The sequence below is a fragment of the Aureococcus anophagefferens genome, assembly GCF_000186865.1.
Source record: "Aureococcus anophagefferens unplaced genomic scaffold AURANscaffold_7, whole genome shotgun sequence".
Lineage (NCBI taxonomy): Eukaryota > Pelagophyceae > Pelagomonadales > Pelagomonadaceae > Aureococcus > Aureococcus anophagefferens.
In genome coordinates this window covers 537,827-558,273 of record NW_008705567.1, presented here as the reverse complement: position 1 = coordinate 558,273, position 20,447 = coordinate 537,827, and the positions used below count along the sequence as shown (strand labels likewise).

The window sequence follows — 20,447 nt, the reverse complement described above, 5'->3', positions numbered from 1 at the left end:
GCCGTTGGGCAGGTCCGACGACGTCACGAGCGTGCGCACGCCGGCCGCGCGGCCCGTGCGGAGGGCTGCTTTTGCGGACAACATCTGGCACGGGGCGATCTGCGAATATGGAAAGGCCGGGGCCCAAAAATCTTCAAGGTGAAGCAAGGTTGCACCGGCGACGGCTTCGCGTCCGGGCGCGCGTCCCACAGTGCGTCCGGCCGTCCTGCACGAGTCCTGGGCGCGTCCTGGAAGCACGATGGACAGATTGTTTTCTTACAATCTTCACAGGTCCAGTCACCGCTGGTCCTTGAGGGAACCTGTCGCCGCGGCGCGCCTTCAAGTTGGCCGGGGGACTCCGGACACAGTATACCGTAGCGACATTTTCGTTTGTTTTTTGGCGCGTGAAGAAATGTGAAAATTTGCAATGGATCGAATGGCTTTTTGGTGTGGGGTGGGTCTTTCTGCTTTATTTGCTCTTGCTTGCGATTGTGCGCATATCTGCCCGCTGCCACCGAACGCCTCACCGAGTACTCGAAGAGATCGACTCGGATATGGGTGGAGGTGGGATTTTCCCATATCATTTACCTCAGGAAGCTTACCCGGACCGTATAAGCCCCCGTATTTCTAACCCGGATGAATGTATCAAACAGGTGATCGAAGGGCAGCCCCTCATACTCGATTGAAGACCATCATGGCATGCCCTCCAGTCGACGGCGCGCGCGATGTGGACCATGCGCGCGCTCGCGCAGCGCGCGAGGAAGCACCAGGTCGCCTGCAGGCTGAGGGACGAGAGCTTTGTGAGAATCTGGTTGAGGTAGCTCGACTGGTCCGCGGCCTCCGCGGCGAGGTGCGCCCGGATGAAGCCTTTTGCCCCGCCCTCACCTCGGCGCGCTCTCCGACCGAGCGGCTCCGCGGCAGCAATCGTCGATGGAGGAGCCAGCTTCGGAGCCGTCGGGCTCCGGTGAGGCGGCCCAGGGTTCGGACGCGCCGACGACGCCCGAGGCTGCCGACGGTGCCGCGGCGGTCGACTGGCGCACGGACGGCTCCGACTTCGTCGGGCGGCGCGTCTACCGCACGGTGACGTCGGAGGACGGTTTCCTGCGGCGCGTCGAGGGCGTCGTCGTCGGCTGGCTCTCCGCCGCCGAGAGCGACTTCTTCGACGAGCGCGGCGCCCCCGCGGCGCTCTACCGCGTGGCCTACGACGGCGGCGAGCTCGCGGACGACGCGGAGGATTTGGAGGAGCACGAGGTCCGCGAGAGTCTGCCGACGCCGGACACGGACGACGTCGCGGTCGCGCCCGGCGACGCGCTGCCGCTGCCCGCGGCGCCGAAGAAAAACAAGCCCGCGCCCGCGCCCGCGCCGGCGCGCCAGCTCAGCGACTACGAGCTGCTGCGCGAGCGCAAGGTCGCGGAGAACCGGGCCAAGCTCGAGGCGCTCGGCTTTGGCGCGCCCGCCGCGAAACCCACAAAACCGCCGAAAAAAAAGTACAAGAAGCACGTCTTCCGCGACGACTCCGAGTTCGCCGCGCCGCCGCGGCGGTCCGCGCGCGAGGCCGCCGTCGCGTCGCGGTCGCCGGGCGCGTTCCGCGACGGCGGCCTCGGCACGCTCGAGGAGCGGCGCGCGGCGCGGGAAGCCAAGGCCCGGGCGCGCGCGGACCGCGAGCGGGCGCGGGACCTCGCCAAGGCGCGCAAGGACCGCGCCGAGGTCGCCAAGTGCCTCCGCGCGCTCGTGCGCGACGTCGGCCGGTCCGCGCGCCGGAGCCTCGACGACGTCGACGACTCGGACCTCGAGGCGGAGCTCGAGGGACTCGGCGGCGAGGCGTTTCCGCCCCTCGACGACGACGACTCCGAGGACTCGAGCGACGGCGGAGAAATGCGGGAAGGCTCGTTATCGGCCTGCCGCGTCGCCGTCGCGCGGCGCGAGGCGTCCGACGACTTCGCGGGCGACTTCGCGAGAAACGTCGCGGCCGCGGCGGCGACGCGCTGGCTCAAGGCGCCGGAGATCGTCGACCTGCTGGAGGCGCACGTCGCCGGCGACCTGCCGCTGCGGCGCCGCGACTACGTGCCTCCGGAGAGCGCGCGGCTCGCGCCCGCGCGGCCCAACTCGGGCGACCTCCGGGTGCTCGACCGGCGGACGCACCTCCACTACCTCAAGAACAACGACGGCGCGACCTGGGAGCGGTGGGAGGACCAGGCCCACGGCCAGCTCCAGGTCGACGGCGAGATGCGCCTGAGCTTCGGCTACGCGCGCGAGCGGCGGCGCCGGGGCGCCGCGGGCCCGCGGCTCGTGCGCCGCGTCTACCACCTGGTCACGGCCGTGGACCGGGGCCGGTCGGGGCGGGGCCACGGCGACCAGTACGACGCGCGCGAGCTCCACAACCTCAAATTGGTCCACTACCTCGAGGTGCCGGACGACGCCGCGAACCCGCACGGCTCCTCGCGGGGCAAGGCGCGGAAGCGGGCCCGCGACGACGACGAGCACGAGGACCTGCCCGTGGCGCCGCCGGGTATGCGGCTCATGTTCGCGGACGCGGCGGAGGCGAACGACGACGTCCTCGCGTGGATGGTCGACAGCGACGACGACGGCGACGCGGACGACGCCTGGGCGTGACTAAGCCGCTACCTTAGCAGCCCATGACGTGGTCGCAGGGCGGCGCGGGGGCCGCGCGGCGCGCGACGAGCGGTTTCCCGAGGCGCCGGAGCCGCGCGGCCGCGCGCGAGTTCGGGCGCAGCGCCCCGACCGCGAGGGCGTACGCGCCCGCGGCGATAGCCGCCAGCGACGCGGTCTTCGCGACGACGGGCGCGGCGAGGAGCGCGCCCGCGGCGAGGAGCGAAGCAGCGACAGCGGCGACTTCCGGCTCGACGACGGCGGGCGCGCGCGCGACGACGCGGCTCCGGGCGAGCGCCGCGTCGAGGAGCGTCTCCGCGGCGCGCCGCTTCGACTGGAGGATCCGCGCGGTCTCCTGCGTCTTCCGCTGCGCGAGGCGCTTCGCAATGGCCGCCGGCGGCGTCGAGACGACTTGCGCCACGTCCCTGGAGCTCAGGCCCGGCGGCGCGGCGCGCAAGGGGCGACCGACGACGCGCAGCGGCTGCGGCGCCCGGAGAGCGCTCGCGGCGGCGAGGACGAGCAGCAAGATTCGCGCCATAGTCGATGCCTTCTGCCCGATCAATTGCCACAAGCGTTCAAACAAGCGTGCCGGGTCGACCTTGCCTGCCGAGGCATGGCCGCGCCCGCGCCCTGCGACGCCGGCTGGAGCCGCGCGCTCTACGACTCGGCCTGCGCCGCCTGCGAGGCCGCGCCGGGCGACGCGCCCCTCGCGCCGGCGCTCGCGCGGTCGTTGGGCGTGCCCTACGAGGCGCTGAGCAGCCTCTGGCACCAGATGCACAGCGCCCGCGTGCGCAAGAGCGCCCACGGCCACCGCGAGCGCGCCGGCGAGTACGCCGCGGCCTGGGCCGGAGGCGAGTCCCTCCCGGCCATCGCGTCGCGCGTCGGCTTCCCGCCGTTCCTCGTCGCGCGCCTCGTCGTCGAGGGCGTCTTGGGGCTCCGCCGCGCGGACGTCGGCGACGTCGTGCGCGCGCCGGCGCGCATCGCGGACGCGCGCCTGCGCCGCGACGTCGAGGCCTGCGCGGCGACCGACGCCCACTGCGCGCCGCGCCACGACGCCGCGCGCCGCGCCGTCGGCGTCGAGTACGAGATGCTCCTGCGCGGCGCGTTGGAGCGCGTCGGCGCGCCCTTCGAGCACGAGGACGACCTGCGGGGGCGGGGCTTCTCGAAGACGCCGGACGTGCACCTCGTCGTGCCCCTGGGCTTCCTGCGGCCGCCGCGGCCCGACGACGCGCGGCCGCGGCTCAGCGTCGTCAACAGGGCAGGAAAAGAGAGCGAAATTCTCAACTTCAAAGGCTCCGATCTCGGCCGTTTTCCACTCGTTTCGGCTGGTTTTTGGACGAGCGATCATCTCTCGGCACGGTCTCGAAGCATAGATGATTTTTCCGGAACGCGCGCGCGCGGAACACTCATGTTGAAGAGAACTTGAATCACCCTTTTCCTGCCCAGGTCGTCAACTGGGTCGACTCCAAGGCCATGTTCGGGTCGCCGGCGGCGTACGGCGGCGACCACCGCGCCCAGCTCCTCGGCTACGTGAACCGGCTGGGCGCGGGCGCCGTCGTCTACTGGTTCGGCTTCTGCGACGAGCTCCAGGACCTCGACGACGACGTGCTCCTGCTCCGCGACTGGCCGCCGCCCGGCGCGCTCTTCTGGCCCGACGCGCGGCCCTGCGCGCCGCCGGCCGTCGCCGCGCCGACGCAGCGGCCCATCGACGCCTACTTCCCCCGGGCGCGCGCGGCGACCGCGACCTAACGCGAGCGTGGGTGACTCCTGGATCAGGCCCTATGGGGCCTAACCTACGGGGTCGCGCGGCCCGTTAAGCCTCCCGCCGCGCGCGCCTTTGTGTCTCCGGGTCCGTCTGGGTCCGTGGGCGACCCGTCGAGGCCGGGCGGACGGCGTCCTGCCGCCCGCGCCCGCGCCCGTGCCGGACAAGTGGCTCTCGGCGGAGTAAGCTGAGTAGGAGCTTGCGAACGTCTACTAGTAGACGTTTGTTTCAACTTGAAGATGAGGAAAATTCGTTGCAGGAGGGTGCAGCATTGTGCAGTAGTATTGGGCATTTCCCGCCGTCGCAGCCCTGAACGCAGCCCGCGGGCGTCGCCTTCACAGGTACGGTAGTTTCAGGGAGGCAGCCCGGCACAGCGCTCCCCTGCCGCAGTGCATTGCCGGATCCCCCTGGAAGCCATGGACCCCCAAAGCGTCGCGCCGGAGGAAGGTGGCGGCACGCTCAATGACGGCACCATCTCCGAGGCGGACGAATTGAGGAAGCTCGCCGACCTGAAGCAACAGGGCTTCCTCACAGACGAGGAGTTCTCGACGGCCAAGGCCAAGCTTCTGGGCCTGGCGCAGCCTGCCGTAGTGCAAGGCACCATCTTGGAAACGCCGGCCCCCGTCGAGGCCCAGCAGCAAGCAGGCTCCTCATCCGCGCCATGGCCGTTCGCCGCCCAGCCAGCCTCATCCGCCGCGCCGGGCGCAGCGGCCATGGCGCGCGGCGCCATGGTGCAGCTGCCGGGCGGCTGCACCATGGCGCGCGGCGGCCTCATCTCGCCCGGCGACCTGCAGGGCATCTGGGTCGGGTGCGTGCTTGGCTTGCCATGGTGCGGAGGCCTCCGCGCGGTCGACGCGGACACGTGCTTCGGGCGCCGGCGTCCGCTCGCCGCGCGTCGCGGCGACCCCCGACTCGCCAGGTACGCCCGCGACTTCCAGTGCTGCTTTCCAGTGCTACCTCTCTGCGGGCGCGAATATCGGCGCGCGCCGGGCAGCAATTGCTTCGTCTGGACGGGTCACCCCGAAACAGACCCCGAAGCAGACTGGGAGCATTTCGAAAGCAAGTACTGCGTTACGACGAACGGCCTTGGCCCTTCGTGCCGCTTTCGCGTCTGCTAAGGTAGTCCGGGAGTCTCGACGGAAAAGCCCTTAGTTCCCCGCGCTCTTCTTGGCGCGCGCCGTGCCGTGCTGCCGGCCCGTCGTGCGGACGGACTTGCGGACGGACTTGCGGACGGACGCGCGCCCCGCGGGCGCGCCGCCGCCGCCGCCGCCGCCGCCGTCGTCGTCGTCGTACTCCTCCTCCTCCTCCTCGTCGTCGTCGTCGTAGTCCTCGTCGTCGTCGTCGTCGTCGTCGTAGTCGTCGTCGTCGTCCGAGTTGTCGCGCGACCCGCGGCCCTCGATCTTGTCGACGATGTCCTCGAGGCACGCCGCGACCTCCGCGCCTGGGCAGGAAAAGGGTGATTCAACGTCGCTTCAACGTGAGTGTTCCGCGCGCGCGCGTTCCGGAAAAAGCATTCACGCTTCGAGACCGTTCCAAGAGATAATCGCTCGTCCAAAAATCAGCCGAAACGAGTGGAAATCGGCCGAGATAGGAGCCATTGAAGTTGGGAATTTCGCACTCTTTTTTCCTGCTCTGCTCCGCGCGCGTCGCCGTCTTCTTCGCCTCGGCGCAGACGTCGAGGATGAAGTCCCGGTGGTCCAGGAGCCCCGCGCGGAAGAGCTGGTCCAGCGTGAAGTTCAGGTCCAGCGGGCACGGCTCGCCGAGCTCCTTGAAGATGACCGCCCAGTGGTCGTGCTGCAGCGCCTGCGCGGAACTCGCGTCTTCGACCCGACTTCAACGTGCGCGCGTGCGACGGGTTCGACGCGAGCTCTTCGGCCGTGCGTCGAGCACTCGACGAGAGCGATCGATTCGTCCAAACATCGGCCGAATCGACGTCGACGGGACCGAGCTCGAGAGTCGTGAAGTTCTGGCCGGACGGGGCGTTCCGGCGGTCGAGTTCCGCGCCGCGCAGCGCCGGGTCGCCGAGCTCGCGGACGAGGGGCATCTTGTCGTTCATGGCGTTCGTCAGGTCCCAGAGCTTGTCGATGATGGGGTTGGCCATCTTCTTCTTCAGGTTCGACGCGCCGCGGACGTAGAGCTTGACGTCGCGGTCGACCGAGTTCGCGTTCTGGCTCAAAAAGTCGTCGCGGATCCAGGAGTGGTAGTCCTCGTCCCAGCGCTCGACCATGGTCCAGAGCGTGCGCACGCGGTCGAAGGCCTCCTGCGTCTTCTCCAGCGCCTTGTCGCGCGTCTCCGCGACGCCGAAGAGCTTCTGCTGCTTCTTGTGGAGCAGGTCCGACTGGATGAGGTTCTCGAGCTTCGCGCGCACGGCCTCGAGCTCCTGGAGCACGGTCTCGGGCATGTCGAAGTTCGCGACGTCGATGAAGAGGCCCGCGTCCAAATCCGCCGTGATGTGCGCGACCTGCTCCGCGAACTTGCCGACGTTCGCCTCGAGCTGGAGCGTCATCTCCGCGAGCCGCTCGTCGCGGAAGGCCTGGCAGGCCTCGAGCTCCTCGGCGTACTTGGCCTGGATGGACCGGAGCTCGTCGACCTGGACCAGGTCCGTGTCGGGGATCTTGACGTCGTAGTGGCTGAGCATCTGGTACATCTGCTCGACGATCTGCGTGTGCTTGAAGAGCGACCGCGCCTGGACGCGCTGCTCGTCGACGCGCTCGAGCAGGACCGTGAAGCCGTTGAGGTGCATGGGCCGCGGCGTGATCTTGGACACGGCGGACTTGTACTTGTTGCGCTGGTCCTTGCATTTCGCGCGCGACAGGTCCTTGACGAGGTCCTTCAAAGCCTCCATCTTCTCCGTCGTCATGGGGATGAGCGTCTGCCGCAGCTTGCGGCTCTCGACCTCGAGCATGCCGCAGGTCTGGCGCGTGCGCATCTTCTCGAGCTCCTTCTCCCACGACGCGACCTTCTCCATCTCCTTCTTCAGCGACGCGACGGTGTGCGCCTGGCGCTTGTACGCGTCGAAGTCCCAGCGCCGCGAGTACTCGTAGATGGGCCAGACCTTGTCGAAGGCCGCGTCGACGTACTCCTGGGCCTTCTTGAAGTCGCTCTCGACCTTGGCGTTGATCGCGAAGCACGTCGCCTTGAAGTCGCCGTTGTTCCGGACGATCTCCTGCACGTTCGGCGACGACTTGGGCGTCGACGACGACGGGATGTACTTGGCCAGGGGCCGCAGGTACAGGATGCGCATGACGCCGCCGAGCGTCGCGATGAGGCTGTCCGCGGTGTTGGCGAGCACCGTCTGGATCGCGCCGCACGTCGGGCTGAACGTCGAGCCCTCCTCGGAGAAGCGGATCGTCGTCTCCAGCAGCCCCGACTGGCGCCGCGGTCTCAGTAATTCCGCGAGGAAGCCCGCCCAGGTCTTGATGAGCAGCTCCACGAGCGCCTCGACGGCGACGTAGTCCGCGAGGCGCACGAACTCGGGCAGCAGGTGGCACTCGTGCGCGGCGCGCCGGAGCTTCGCGTGGCGCTCGACCTCCTGCTCGCGCAGCGCCGCCATGGACTTGGGCTTCTCCAGGTCCTCCATCTGCTGGATGACGCGCGACACGACGTCGACGTCGTCGCCCTTGCCGCCCTTGGCGTCGGCCGGCGGCGGCGCCGCCGCGGCCGCCGCGGCGCCGAGGCCGCCCTTCGACGGCTTCGCGAGCGTGACGATGTCCTTGCACACGGCGTGGACCGAGGACGCCGCCTGCTCCATGCAGTGGTCGAGCTGCTTCGACGCCTCCTGCCGCGCGGCGGTCTGCCGGTCGACGAACGTCGCGCACTCGAACCTGGGCGGGAAAAGGGTGATTCAACGTCGCTTCAACGGGAGTGTTCCGCGCGCGCGCGTTCCGGAAAAAGCATGCACGCTTCGAGACCGTTCCGAGAGATGATCGCTCGTCCAAAAATCAGCCGAAACGAGTGGAAAATGGCCGAGATAGGAGCCTTTGAAGTTGGGAATTTCGCACTGACTCGAACGTCCGAGAGCCCGGCTCCAAAAGCCGCGTCTGCTGCATCTCGTGCATGTGCGTCCGCAGGTCCAGCAGGGGCCCGCAGAAGGACGTCATGCCCAGGAAGAGGCGGTCCATGAGGTAGCGCCGCTGCCGGCTGTAGAGCAGGAAGCTCACGTTCGACCGCCACGCGTTGAAGCACTTGTTCCGGAGGTAGTTGCGGAAGTAGGGGATGGACGTGAGCATGTTGAAGCAGGCCGCGTCGCGCATCCACTGCGTCAGCGGGATGAACTCGGACGGGTGGCCCGGCTCCATGTGGACGAGGCCTTCCGAGCTCATCGTGAAGTAGTCGCACCGCGTCCGCGCGAGCGTCGCGCCCGGCACGCGCACGGCGAGGAGGTCGTAGGGCCGGAAGGACGTCGAGCTCGGCCGCATTTCGCCGTCGCCGAGCTGGAGGAACGCGTCGGGCACCGCGTCGACCTGCATGAGGTGCACGAACTTGATCGACGACTGCGACCCGGACTGGGACGAGAAGAAGTTGATGGCGTCGTCGCCCGTCTTGATGCCGAAGCGCGCGAGGGCGTCGTTGTGGATGTCCGACGTCTCCTGGACCGCGGCCGGCGCGGCCGCCGGCGCGCGCTCCGGCGGCGGCGCCGCGGCGCCGCCGTCGTCGTAGAAGTCGACGGCCGCGCCCGCGGGCTCGTCGAAGTCCTCGAAGCGCGGCCGCGGCTCCTCGGGCGCCGCGCCGCCCAGGTAGGTCGACACGAGCATGCGCGACACGCCCGCGGCGCCGTCCTCGGCGTCGATCGGCGGCTCCTGCGCCGCGCCGCGCGGCGACGGCGCGCCGGCCGCGCGGTCGCCGGCCTGGGCGAGGCTCCGCCGCGTGCGCGCGGCGCGCCAGGTGCGGCCCTTGGCGGGCGCGGACTTGGGCAGGAGGTCGAGCAGGATCGTGCCGCTGCCGTCGTTGGCGAGGACGCCGGCGACGTCGAAGAGGGGCGGCGGCCGGAGGTGCCTGCCCCGCCGGCCGCCGTTGCGCGAGCTCGGCGCGCGCTCCGGCGGGCGCACGGCGGCCTCCTTCGCCGACTCGTGGGACGGCAGCCCCGCGCGCGGCGGGGCGTCGAAGTCCATGCTCTCTCGTGAGAAACGACTCAATGATACAGGGTTGCACGGCAATGCCGCCGCCGTATCCGACTAGCGCCCGGCAATGTCGCAATTACACATGAGCCGCACGGCGCCCCCCATGCGCCTCAAGGAGCCGTCGCGCATGATGGCCATGACGCCCGGCGGCCTCTGGTGGAGCACGCAGGTCAAGCCCGTGCGGAAGAAGAAGCGCAAGCCGCGCGGGGGCAAGCTGAAGGCGCTGTCCGTGAGCTCGACGACGTCGGCCCTGTCGACGGCGGCGACGGCGACGGTGGGCCCGGCGGCGTCGCTCGAGTCGGCGGCGTCGGCGCCAAAGGAGGCCCCGGACGCGCCGCCGCGCGCGACGGGGCCCCGGGGCCTGCACGCGGCGTGTCGCATCGGCCTCCCGGACCGCGTCGAGGCGCTCGTCGCCGCGGGCGCCGACGTCTCGGCGCGCGACGTGTCGCTCGACGAGACGCCCCTCCACTGCGCCGCGCGGCGCTGCCACATCCTCGTCGCGCGCATGCTCATCGAGGCGGGCGCGGACTGCGCCGCGCGGACGCCGAGCGACCTTTTAGCGTCGGAGCTCGTCCAGCCGCCGAACCGCTACTCCATGGTCCGCGAGCTGCTCCAGGCCGCGGAGGCCGACGCGGCGCGCGCGGCGGCCGCCGCGGACGCCGCGGCGAAGCGGCTCAAGCTCCGCGCGGAGAAGGCGCGCCGCGCGCCCGCGCGGGACCAGAGCCGGGGCCTCTCCACGCACGTCAACTCGCTCCAGGCCGAGTCGTGCTGGGTCCTCGCCCACGACTCGTCGCTCAGCGCGCCCTCCCTCGTCGAGAGCGTCGAGTTCTCCTAAGACGGCGGGCGTCCGGCGTTTTGTGCGATCGACCCCCGGTCAAGCCGCGGAGAGGCGATGGTGGCTGAGCTCTCGAGTGCTTGAGAGGCATGGACGCCGCAATCGTCACGTACGCGCGCAAGACGCGGCGCGGCGCCGTCCGCAAGGAGGTGGCCGAGAAGTACGTGCGCGACGACGTGGGCTGCGGCCTGCTGCGCGGCGCGCCCGTCGACGCGGCCTTCATCGCGTCGACGGCGGAGGCCGCCCGGCGGGCCGGCGAGCCCTGCGGCTGGGTCGTGCCGGACACGAACGTCGTGCTCCACCAGATGGACGTGCTGGAGCACGGCGGAGTCGACGCGACGCTCCTCGACCGGCTCATCATCTGCCAGACCGTGGCCGAGGAGGTGAAGCACAACGACCGCCAGCTCTTCCGGCGGCTGTGTGCGCCGCGGCGCCTTTTTTTGGGAAAAAAAACAAAGGGCCGTCATATCACGGCGCGCGTCGGAAAACGTCGACGCCCGCTGTAACTTCGGCCCGAGAGCGAACGAAGCGCGCGCGGTCGACGGCCGCGCGCCCGCCGCAATACAGCCGCGGCGGATCCGGCGAGCCCGGCCCGGGCGCCGCGGAAAGGCGCGGCGGGACACCTTTTCCGTAGGCGCGCTGCTCGCCGACGAGAGGCGGGACGTCGTGCTCTTCGCGAACGAGCACGTCGCGGGCTGCGCGCCCGCGCGCGGGCCCCGCGAGTCGCCGAACGACGCCAACGACCGGGCCATCCGCAGCGTCGCGGCGACCTTCGCGGCGATCTGCGGCGCGGACGGCGACCCGCGGCGCTTCGCGGGCGTCGTGCTGGTGACGGACGACGCCGCGTGCCGCGCGCTCGGTATCAAAGAGCGCCTCTACGCGCTCGCGACGGCGGAGCTCGCGGGCCACGCGCCGGCCCTCGCGGACCTCGTCGCGGACCGGTCCGCGGCCGCGCCGCGCGCGGACCGGTCCGCGCCGCGGCCCAAGCTCTACGGCCCGCACGCGCCCATGTCGGAGCTGCTCCGGGGCGTCGCCGCGGGCGACCTCGTCGAGGGCGTCTTCCGCGCGTCCCGCGGCTCCAGCTGGCACGGGAGCGTCGCCCTGAAGGACGGCGCGCGCTGCGCCGTCGACGGCGGCGCCGCGGTCAATCGCGCGCTCGACGGCGACCACGTCTGCGTGCGCCTCGGCGCGCCGCCGGCCCTCGGCGCCGCGCCGGAGCCCGAGGACGCGGACGCGGCCGCCGCCGGCGCGACGCTCGCGGCGGACTGCGGCGACGGCGAGGCGCCGCCCGCGTCCGAGGTCGCCGGCCACGTCGTCGGCGTGCTCAAGCGCGAGCCGCGGCAGTTGTGCGGGTCGCTCGACGAGGCCACGGGCGACGTCCACGCGACGCGGGCGCAGTCGGTGCTCTTCGTGCCCGTGGACCGGCGCTTCCCGAAGGTGCGCGTCGAGACGCGGCAGCTCGCGCGGCTCGCGGGCATGCGCGTCGTCGTCGCCGTCGACGCGTGGGCCGACGACGAGCGCTACCCGCGGGGCCACTACGTGTCGACGCTCGGCAAGCGGGGCGACAAGGCCGTCGAGACGGCGCTGATCCTGCAGGAGCTCGAGGTCGCGACGGCGCCGTTCTCGACGGCCGTGCTCGCGTGCCTGCCGCCCGAGGGCGAGGCCTTCGTGATTACGCAGGAAGAGGTCGCGCGGCGCATGGACCTGCGCGCGCTCGACGTCTGCTCCATCGACCCGCCGGGCTGCCGCGACATCGACGACGCGCTGCACTGCGTCGGCCCGCTGGCCAACGGCAACTACCAGGTCGGCGTCCACATCGCGGACGTGACGCACTTTGTCGCGTCGGGCTCGCCGCTCGACCTCGAGGCGGCGAAGCGCGGCACGTCGACGTACCTCGTGGACCGGCGCCTCGACATGCTGCCCATCCTGTTGACGGCGAACCTGTGCTCGCTGCGCGGGGGCGTCGAGCGGCTGGCGTTCTCCGCGTTGATGGAGCTCACGCCCGCGGGCGACGTCGTCGCCGCGGAGTTTGCGAAGACGGTCATCAAAAGCCGCGCGGCGCTGACGTACCACCAGGCCCAGGTCTTCATCGACGACGCCGACGGCGCGCACGACTCCGGCCCCGTGGCGGCGTCCGTGCGGCGCCTGGCGAAGCTCGGCCGCGCGTTGCGCGCGAAGCGCATGGCCGCGGGGGCCCTGACGCTCGCGTCGCCGGAGGTCAAGTTCATGCTGAGCAACGAGTCCGACTCGCCGACGGACGTCGGGGCCTACCAGCTCGTCGAGGCGAACTCGACCGTCGAGGAGTTCATGCTCCTCGCGAACGTCGAGGTCGCCAAGTTCCTTTTGAAGAAGTACCCCGCGCTCACGATCCTCCGCCACCACCCGGCGCCGCCGCCCGAGCGCTTCGAACGGCTCCAGGCCATGCTCGCCGCGCACGGCTTCGACCTCGACGTGGCCACGTCCAAGACCCTCGCGGACTCGCTCGACGCCGCGGCCAAGCCCGACGACGCCTACTTCAACCAGCTCGCGCGCATCCTCACCACGCGCTGCATGGCCCCGGCCAAGTACTTTTGCTCCAACGACAAGGACGCGCCGGACTACGTCCACTACGGCCTCGCCGCGGCCGTCTACACGCACTTCACGTCGCCCATCCGGCGCTACGCGGACGTCGTCGCGCACCGCCTCCTCGCCGCGGCCGTGGGCTTCTCGCCGCTGCCGCCGGCGCTCGGCCGCGGCGACGCGAAGCCCGAGCTCGCCCGGGTCTGCGCGAACCTGAACCGGCGGAACAAGAACGCGCAGGTCGCGAGCCGCGAGTCCATCGCGCTCTACACGCGGCTCTTCTTCAAGGACAAGCCGCAGGCCAAGGTCGCCGCGCGCGTGCTGAGCCTGTCGCCGCGGAAGATCGACGTGCTCGTGCCGCGCTACGGCATCGAGGCCACGCTCTACCTCGCGCCCAAGGCCGTCGACGACGCCGCGCTCGAGAAGGTCGTCCGCGCCGACGACGCCGACGACCTCGCGCTCGCGTGGACGGACCCGGGCGGCGCCGCCGTCGCGCTCCGCGTCTTCGACGCCGTCGAGGTCGACATCTTCGTCGCGCCGCCGGCGTCCGCGGCGGAGGACGTCGGCTCGATCCGCGTGGAGCTCGTGAGCCCCGCGCCGCCGGACTTCGGCGGCGAGCCCGCGGCGAAGAAGCGGCGCGTCTAAACGGCGGGGAGGGACTCTTTTCTAGATTGGCCTCGCGGTCCCGCCGGCGGGCCGCCGCGCGCCTAGACCGGCGCGGTCGTCGCCGGCTCCTCCGGCGGCGCCGCCGGCTCCGGCGCTTCGCTCGCCCGCCGGAAGAGGCGCCAGGGCGAGACCTTGGCTTTGATGCTGGCCTGGTGGTCGATGCCGTAGCGCACGGCCACGCCCGTGACGGCCGCGGCGCCGACGGCGCCCGCGGCGGCGCACATCATCGGCGCGGACGCGGCCGCGGCGCTCACCGTCGCGGCGGCGGCGCCCGCGGTCTGCGCCGCGCCGACGGCGCCGACGGCCGCGCCCGAGGCGCCCTCGACGGCCGCGCTCGCGGCGGCGACGCCCGCGCTCGCCTTGGCCGCGAACTCGACGGCGTCCGCCGCGTAGTCCTGCCAGCCCCGGTCGTCGCCGGAGATGGACACGCGCTGCACCGTCGCCGTCTCGAGGTCGACCTGCGCGCTGTTCCGCCGCACGGCGGCGGCGCTCGCGGCCGCGGCCGGCGGGCCCGCGGCGGCGGCGGCGGCGGCCTCCCCGCCCGGCACGCCGACGACGGCGCCGACGGGCGGCCGGCCCATCTCGAGGCCACCGGGCGCGGCCGCGCTCCGGCCCGCGGCGAGCTGGTTCAGCGTCGGCACGCCGACGCCCGCCGCGCACATCGCGGCCGGGTCGACGCGCCGCCGCGTCAGCTCGAGGTCCCCCGGTGTCGGCACCTGCACGCAGAGCAGGGGCGGCTTCGGGTGCGGGACCTGGAGGAAGAAGATCTCGCCCGTCGGCGTCGACGCCTGGAGCCGCGAGCCCGGCCGCGCCTCCGGCGGCACGGGCACGCGGACGCACCGCGCGTCCGCCGGCTGGAGCGCCGCGGCGCGCCACTCGGGGTCGCCCGCGCGGCCGTCGTGGGGCACGATCGCCGTCGCCGGGGGCTCCCACTCGAACTCGACGCACGAGCCGCGCCACGGGAAACGGCCGAACGCCCAGCCCGACGTCCCGTCCTCCGCGACCGTCGCCCGGAGCGACACGCCGTGGACGCCGAAGGCGGGCGTATGCTTCAGGGCGACGGCGGCCGCGCGCTCGCGCCACTGGCGCGGCCGCATCGCGTAGCCCGGCAGGCAGGGCAGGCCGGTGAACGAGTAGACGAGGAAGGCCGGGAGCGCGCACAGGCACGCCCGGCACTCGCCCGGCGCGAGCCCGATCGGCGGCAGCTCCCGGAGATCGCCGACGAGGGCGTCCCAGGCCTCCTCGGGGACGCCGCGCGCCGCGAGCGTCAGCGGCAGGACCTCGGACGAGAGGATGTTGCCCTGGGCGTCGCCGGACGCGCACTGCGTGGCCACGGAATCGACGAAGAGCTTCGCGCCGCCGGCGCCCTCGAAGGTCGCCGGTATCGTCGGCCAGCAGACCGCGCAGCGCGGCTCGCGGTGGATGGGCATCGGTGGTGGGTGGATGAAAACGGGCGGTGGTGCACAGCCTAAGCAGTTTCAGTGTTCAGCGCTGCTCGCGGTGGGCATCGATGGGATGGATGGCAATGGTGCACAGCCAGCAGTTTCGTTTTGTTTCCGTTCGTTAATATTAACCCGGCATGAATTGATGAAGTTGACAATGCTCCCGTTCGGGGCCAAGCTTTAGTCCCGGGCCCGGGCCCCGAAAGCCTTTGAAAGCCCGGGCCGCGCCGCGGACGCCGCGACGTGCTAATCTTACTCGTGAGCGCCGGCGGCTCGCGCGCGCGGGCCCCCCGGCAGGGGGAGCGCCCAAAAAACGTGGGGGGCTCCGCGCGGCGCTCAGTGCTTGGAGACGACGCCCTCGAGCTCGGAGAGCGGGATGTCGCTGGTTTCCTTGAGGTAGCTCTCGGGCACGAGGCCGAGGTTCGACTGGCCGCCGTAGACCGTGGGCTTGCCGAAGGGGTTGTAGCCGCCGGGCGCGGCCGGCGGCGCGCGGCGCACGTCGAGGCGCGGGTCGCGCTGCTGCGGCGGCGGCGGCGCGCGGGGCTGCGGCGGCGGCGCGGGCGCGGGCGCGGGCGGCGCGCGGCGCGGCGCGGGCGCCCGGGGCTGGGGCGGCGCCCGGGGCGCGGGCGCGGCCGCGCGCGGCGGCGGCGCGGCCGCGGGCGGCGCGGGCGGCGGCGGCGCGGGCGCGGGCGGCGGCGGCGGCGGCGCGTTGGCCTTGCGCGCCATGGAGGCCCAGGTGGGCTTGCCGGCCATGGGCCCCTTGGTCTGGATCGTCGGGGCCTTGGGCGCCGCGGGCGCGGGCTTGGGCGCGGGCTTGGGCGCCGCGGCCTTGGCCGCGGGCGCCGCCGCGCGCGGCGCGGGCGCACCGCGGGGCCCCTCGGGCTTCTTCGCCCCGGAGCCCTCGCCCTTGGGCGGCGCCTTGGCCTTGGGCGCCGGCCCGCCCCTGGCGCCGGGGCCCAGGACCCGCGCGCTGAGCTTCCGGCCGTCGAGCTCGGATCCGTCCAATTTCGCCGCCGCCGCGTCCGCGTCGGCCTTGACGCGGAAGGTCACGGTGCCCCGGCCGAGGCTGCGGCCGTCGGCGCGCGTCGCGACGTCGACGCGGCCGAAGCCGCCGGCCACGGCGCCCTTGACGTGCTCCTTGAAGTCGAACCGCTTCGTCTCGAACGACAGGTTGCCGACGGCGACGGTCGCGAAGGCGCCCGGGCCGGACCCGTTGGCGTCGGCGTTCTCGTCGTTGTCGCGCTTCGGGCGGCGCCGCTTCGGCTTCTCGAAGTCGTCGCCGCCGTCGCCGGCCTTGGCCTCGCCGCCCTTGGCGCCCTTGCCCTCGGACCCGCGGCCCTTGCCCCGGCCCTTGCCCCGCCCGCCGCGCCCGCCGCGGCCGCGGCCCTCGCCCTTGGACGCCTTGCCGCGACCGCGGCCCTCGGGCTTGCCTGCTTCCGACATGGACTCCGGGCGCTGCGCGACGCGACGGCGCACAGCTTTGACGGCGAGGACGGCTCGAGATCTCCCGAGGCCGCAGCGGCTGCGTCGGCGAGGCCAGTGTCTGAAAACCAAGCCTCAAAACCGCCGCGCGGCGCGCACGCCCGCCTGCGACGCACACATGGGACACCGCCCTTAGTCCCAGTCCCACTCCGTCCGCCAGGCCGGCGACGCCGCCAGGGCCACGGCGGCGTCGAGGACCGCGGCGACCGCGGCGCCGCCGTCGGCCGCCGCGTGGACCGTTTCCCCTTCTTTTCCGACGACCTCGCGGAGGCGCGCGAAGCCGTTGGCGTTGGCGAGGAAGGCGCCCGCGCTCGCGCCGAGGTCGCCGAGGGCCGGCGCCTGTGTGGAAATCAACCAGTGAGCTGGGACGTCGGGGCCAAACTTCAGAACTCTCTATCTCGGTCAAATCGACGTCGATTCGGCTGATTTTTGGACGGATCGATTGCTCTCGTCGAGTTCTCGAAGCAGAGCCGAAGAGTCCGGCGCAATCCGTCGATCGCTCGCATTGAAGTCGAGTTGAATATTTCCACACAGGCCGGCGCCTCCTAGACGACCTCAACCCCGGCGCCGGCCGCCGCGGCCATCGCGAGCTGGCGGCCGACGCCCGGCAGGACCCGCGCCGCGGGCGCCGTGCGGAGCGTCGCGCCCGCGGCGTCGAGGACGAACAGGTTCGACGTGAGCCCCTCGAGCAGCGCGTCGCCGTCCGCCAGGAGGACCTCGTCGAAGCCCGGCGCCGCGGCCTCCGCGGGCCGCCGCGTGGCGCACCAGGCGCTGTCCTTGACGTTCGGCCGCGGGCGGCACGCCCCCGTGGCGTCGACGGCCGCGCGCTTCGCCGCGGCCCGGGCCGGCGCCGCGGGCGCCGCGAGCGCGGCGACGCTTCCGTCGCGCGCGACGGCGACGCACACGGCCGCGGCCGCCGCGCCGCCCTCGGCGTAGAGCGGCCGCGCGGCGCCGACGACGGCGGCGACGAGCGCCGCCTCGTCGGGCGCCGCGCCGCCGTGGAGCGCCGCGGCGCCCGCGGCGAGGCGCGCGCGGTGGCGCGGCCACGCGACGGCCGACGGCCCGCGCGGCCCGAGGCCGCAGCGCAGGACCGTGTAGGGCCGCGGCGGCGCGGCCTCGAGCCAGGCGCGCGCGCCCAGGTCCAGGCGCCGCGCGGCGACGGCGCCGCGCGCGTCGACGACGCACTCGCTGCCGCCGAGGGCGTGGGTGAGGGTGCCAAAGCGCCAGGCGACGGCGAGCGCGGCGAGCGCGGCGCCGCGGCGCACGGCGCGGCGCATGCGGCTTCACCGACGAGCGATGCGGCGCGACATGGAGTTATATGCGCATTTGAGGAGCGCACATCGGTGCACAAACTGTGCACAAGGGCCTCAAGTTGCAGATCAACTTGAAGCGCTCGGAGATCTCGAGCAACGATCGAGCATCGGTCATCGTCGACGGCTTCGGCTAGCGTCGACGACGTCCAAAGCCGCTCGCGATGTCGGCGCTCCAGATGCGGTCGGCGCGCGACGACCTCGTGTCGTCCAAGGCCGTCGTGTCCTTCGAGAGCCCGCGCGCCGGCGACGGCCCGCCGCTGGCCCTGGCGCCGGCGCCGCTGCCCCAGTTCGTCGGCGACGCGCGGACGTTCCAGACGCTCTTCGCGCTGCCGCTCGCCGGCGGCGGCGCGACGCTCGCCGTGCACCGCGCGGGCTCGACGCTCGTCGTCGACGGCGCGGACGCGGGCGCGGCGGCGGCGGCGCTCGACGCGCGCGAGGAGCCGTCGTCGCGGCGGCGCCGCGTCCGCGAGGCGCTGAGCCGCGCGGCGCGCCTCGAGGACGGCGGCTTCCGCGACGCCCTGCGCGCGGAGGACGCCGGCGTCGAGGAGGCCAAGGCCGAGCCGCCGCGGCTCCTCGACGCCGCGGCCGCGGCGTTCGAGCCGGGCGGCGCGTCGCCGTCGACGCGCGCGGCGCTGCGCGCCATCGTCGCCGCGGCCGCGGACTCGCAGAAGTCGCTGGGCGCGCGGCGCTCCGAGGAGGCGGCCCGCGCCGTCGAGGCCCTCGCGGACGCCGCGCTGTGCCCCGCGTACGGCGACGAGGCCGCGGCGCCCGCGGGCCTCCTCGCCGCGCGGCCCTGGCCCGACTACGCGCGCGTGCGCCGATGGCGCGTCGGGGCCGCCGACGTGCTCTCGGGCAGCGACGCGCTCGTGGACCGCCGCTTCGACGCGGACACGGCCGTGCGCCTGATCCGCGCGGAGGACGTCGGCGAGCGCGGCTCGCGGCGGCGGGCCGTGCTCGACGGCTGGCTCGAGAACGTCATCGCCGGCGTGCCCAAGCTCGCCCTCTGCCTCGAGCGCTTCGGGGTCGTCGTCGGCGCCAAGGTGCTCGACACCGCGGAGATCCCCAAGGCCTTCGCGGACGCCGACGGCGGCGACCACGCGCTCTTCGACGCCAAGTCCGTCGAGGTCCACGCCGCGGCCGTGCTGCGCTTCCTCGCGGACCACTGCGACCGCGACGGCGCGACGTACGTGTTGGCGAAGGACGCGTCCGACGAGCGGCTGCGGCTCTACGACTTGGACGCGCTCGCCGGGGCGGGGAAATTCCCAACTTCAAAGGCTCCGATCTCGGCCGCTTTCCACTCGTTTCGGCTGCTTTTTGGACGAGCGATCATCTCTCGGAACGGTCTCGAAGCGTGGATGCTTTTGCCGGAACGCGCGCGCTCGGAGCACTCACGTTGAAGCGACGTCGAATCTCTCTCGTCCCGCCCAGGCGCTCGCGGACGCGAAGAAGAAGCAGTGGAAGTGGCTGCTGGCCACGCTCTCCGCGCGCTTCGCCCACCGCGTGCGCGCGCACCTGCGGCTCGGCGCCGACGGCGGCGCGGGGGGGGATCTGGACGCGGCGACGCGGTCGTCGCTCCTCGGCCGGCTCCGGGGTTTGGCGACGACGGCGCTGGACCTGCTCGCGGAGATCGAGGACAGCGAGGGCGAGCCCCACCTCGCCATGCGCGCGTCCCTCGAGGAGATGAAGGCCGCGTCGTTCCTCGACGGCGCGAAGAGCTGGCGGGGCTCGCAGCGGGCCGCGGACCACCCGTGGACCGCGCCCCGGGTCTTCGGCTCCGAGCCGGCCGGCGCCGCGGCGCCCGCGCCCTTCGAGGCGCTGCGCGCCTGCGCGAGCGCGGACCTCGAGAGCGCGCGGGACCGCTTCGAGGCCGCGCTCGCCTTCGCGCTGCGCCTGGCCTCGGAAAAAAAGTCCGAGTTCGGGAAAGCGGCGATCTCGCGGCGCGCTGTGTGGAATTCAAATATTCAACCCGAATTCAATGTGATCGTATGCGACAGTTTCGACGCAAGCTCTTCGGCTGTGCTTCGAGAACTCGACGAGAGCAATCGATTCGTCCAAAAATCAGTCGAATCGACTTCGATTTGACCGAGATAGAGAGGTTTGAAGTTTTGCTGGACGCGTCCATTCCACTGGTTGATTTCCACACAGGCGGCGCGTCGAGGACCTGAGCGCCGCGGCCGTCGACTGCGCCGTCGCGCTGGCGGCGGCGCACCTCGAGCGCGTCCAGCCGTCGAACCTCATGCACGAGCTCCGGCGGGCCGCGACGGGCCTGCGCGGCGGCGGCGGCGGCGACGCCGCGGGCCGCGACGCGCGCGCCGCCGCGGTCTGGCACCTCGCCGCGGCCTTCGCGCGCGGCGTCGACAAGCGGCGCTTCGAGTGGAGCGAGCGGGGCGCCCACGCGCCGGACTGCGTCGCGCTGCTCAAGGACCTCGACGACGTCTTCCACCCGCGGCGCGCGTCCTCGCCCGAGACGTCGCCGGACGCGCGGCGGCGCGCGCCGACCTTCGAGGGCTCGGACCTCGGCGGCGCGGCGCCGGGCTGCTTCCACGCGCCGGACGCGCTCGCGCTCGCCGCGGGCCTCGCGGCCGCGGCCGCCGCGGACGCGGCGTTGGTCAAGCCGCGGTTTTCGCGCGACGCCGCGGACCTGCGGGCCGCGGCCAAGGCGCCGCCGCCGTCGCCGTG

The 20,447-nt window shown here is 72.7% G+C and overlaps 5 protein-coding genes across 5 annotated transcripts in view; 3 read left to right on the top strand and 2 right to left on the bottom strand.

Annotated features, from left to right (window-relative positions):
* Window positions 1-3,718: 3,718 nt before the first annotated feature.
* Window positions 3,719-4,176, top strand: AURANDRAFT_8589 (hypothetical protein; the record flags this gene model as incomplete). Its single annotated transcript, XM_009037758.1, has 2 exons — window positions 3,719-3,775; window positions 4,009-4,176. Coding segments are annotated over 2 exons (225 nt in total), but the record flags the coding sequence as incomplete, so codon positions are not given.
* A 1,561-nt stretch (window positions 4,177-5,737) lies between these two features.
* Window positions 5,738-8,604, bottom strand: AURANDRAFT_71443 (hypothetical protein; the record flags this gene model as incomplete). The annotated part of the gene is made up of 4 exons (XM_009037808.1): window positions 5,738-5,792; window positions 5,995-6,154; window positions 6,328-8,175; window positions 8,357-8,604. The coding sequence occupies 3 exons, from the start codon at window positions 8,602-8,604 to the stop codon at window positions 6,088-6,090; spliced, it is 2,163 nt and encodes a 720-aa protein (XP_009036056.1).
* Window positions 8,605-10,395: 1,791 nt separating this feature from the next.
* AURANDRAFT_25192 (hypothetical protein) lies at window positions 10,396-13,510 on the top strand (the record flags this gene model as incomplete). Its single annotated transcript, XM_009038140.1, has 2 exons — window positions 10,396-10,726; window positions 10,941-13,510. The coding sequence occupies 2 exons, from the start codon at window positions 10,396-10,398 to the stop codon at window positions 13,508-13,510; spliced, it is 2,901 nt and encodes a 966-aa protein (XP_009036388.1).
* Window positions 13,511-15,213: 1,703 nt separating this feature from the next.
* Window positions 15,214-16,451, bottom strand: AURANDRAFT_71442 (expressed protein; the record flags this gene model as incomplete). The annotated part of the gene is made up of 1 exon (XM_009037807.1): window positions 15,214-16,451. A coding segment is annotated over one exon (1,237 nt), but the record flags the coding sequence as incomplete, so codon positions are not given.
* A 1,436-nt stretch (window positions 16,452-17,887) lies between these two features.
* The window catches only part of AURANDRAFT_71441 (hypothetical protein), a gene marked incomplete at both ends in the record, with an annotated part of 6,125 nt that continues 3,565 nt past the window's right edge, over window positions 17,888-20,447 (top strand). The window contains 3 exons of the mRNA XM_009038141.1: window positions 17,888-18,955; window positions 19,197-19,675; window positions 19,914-20,376. Coding sequence (XP_009036389.1) covers window positions 17,930-18,955; window positions 19,197-19,675; window positions 19,914-20,376 — 1,968 coding nt within the window. The remainder of the gene's footprint in view (window positions 18,956-19,196; window positions 19,676-19,913; window positions 20,377-20,447) is intronic.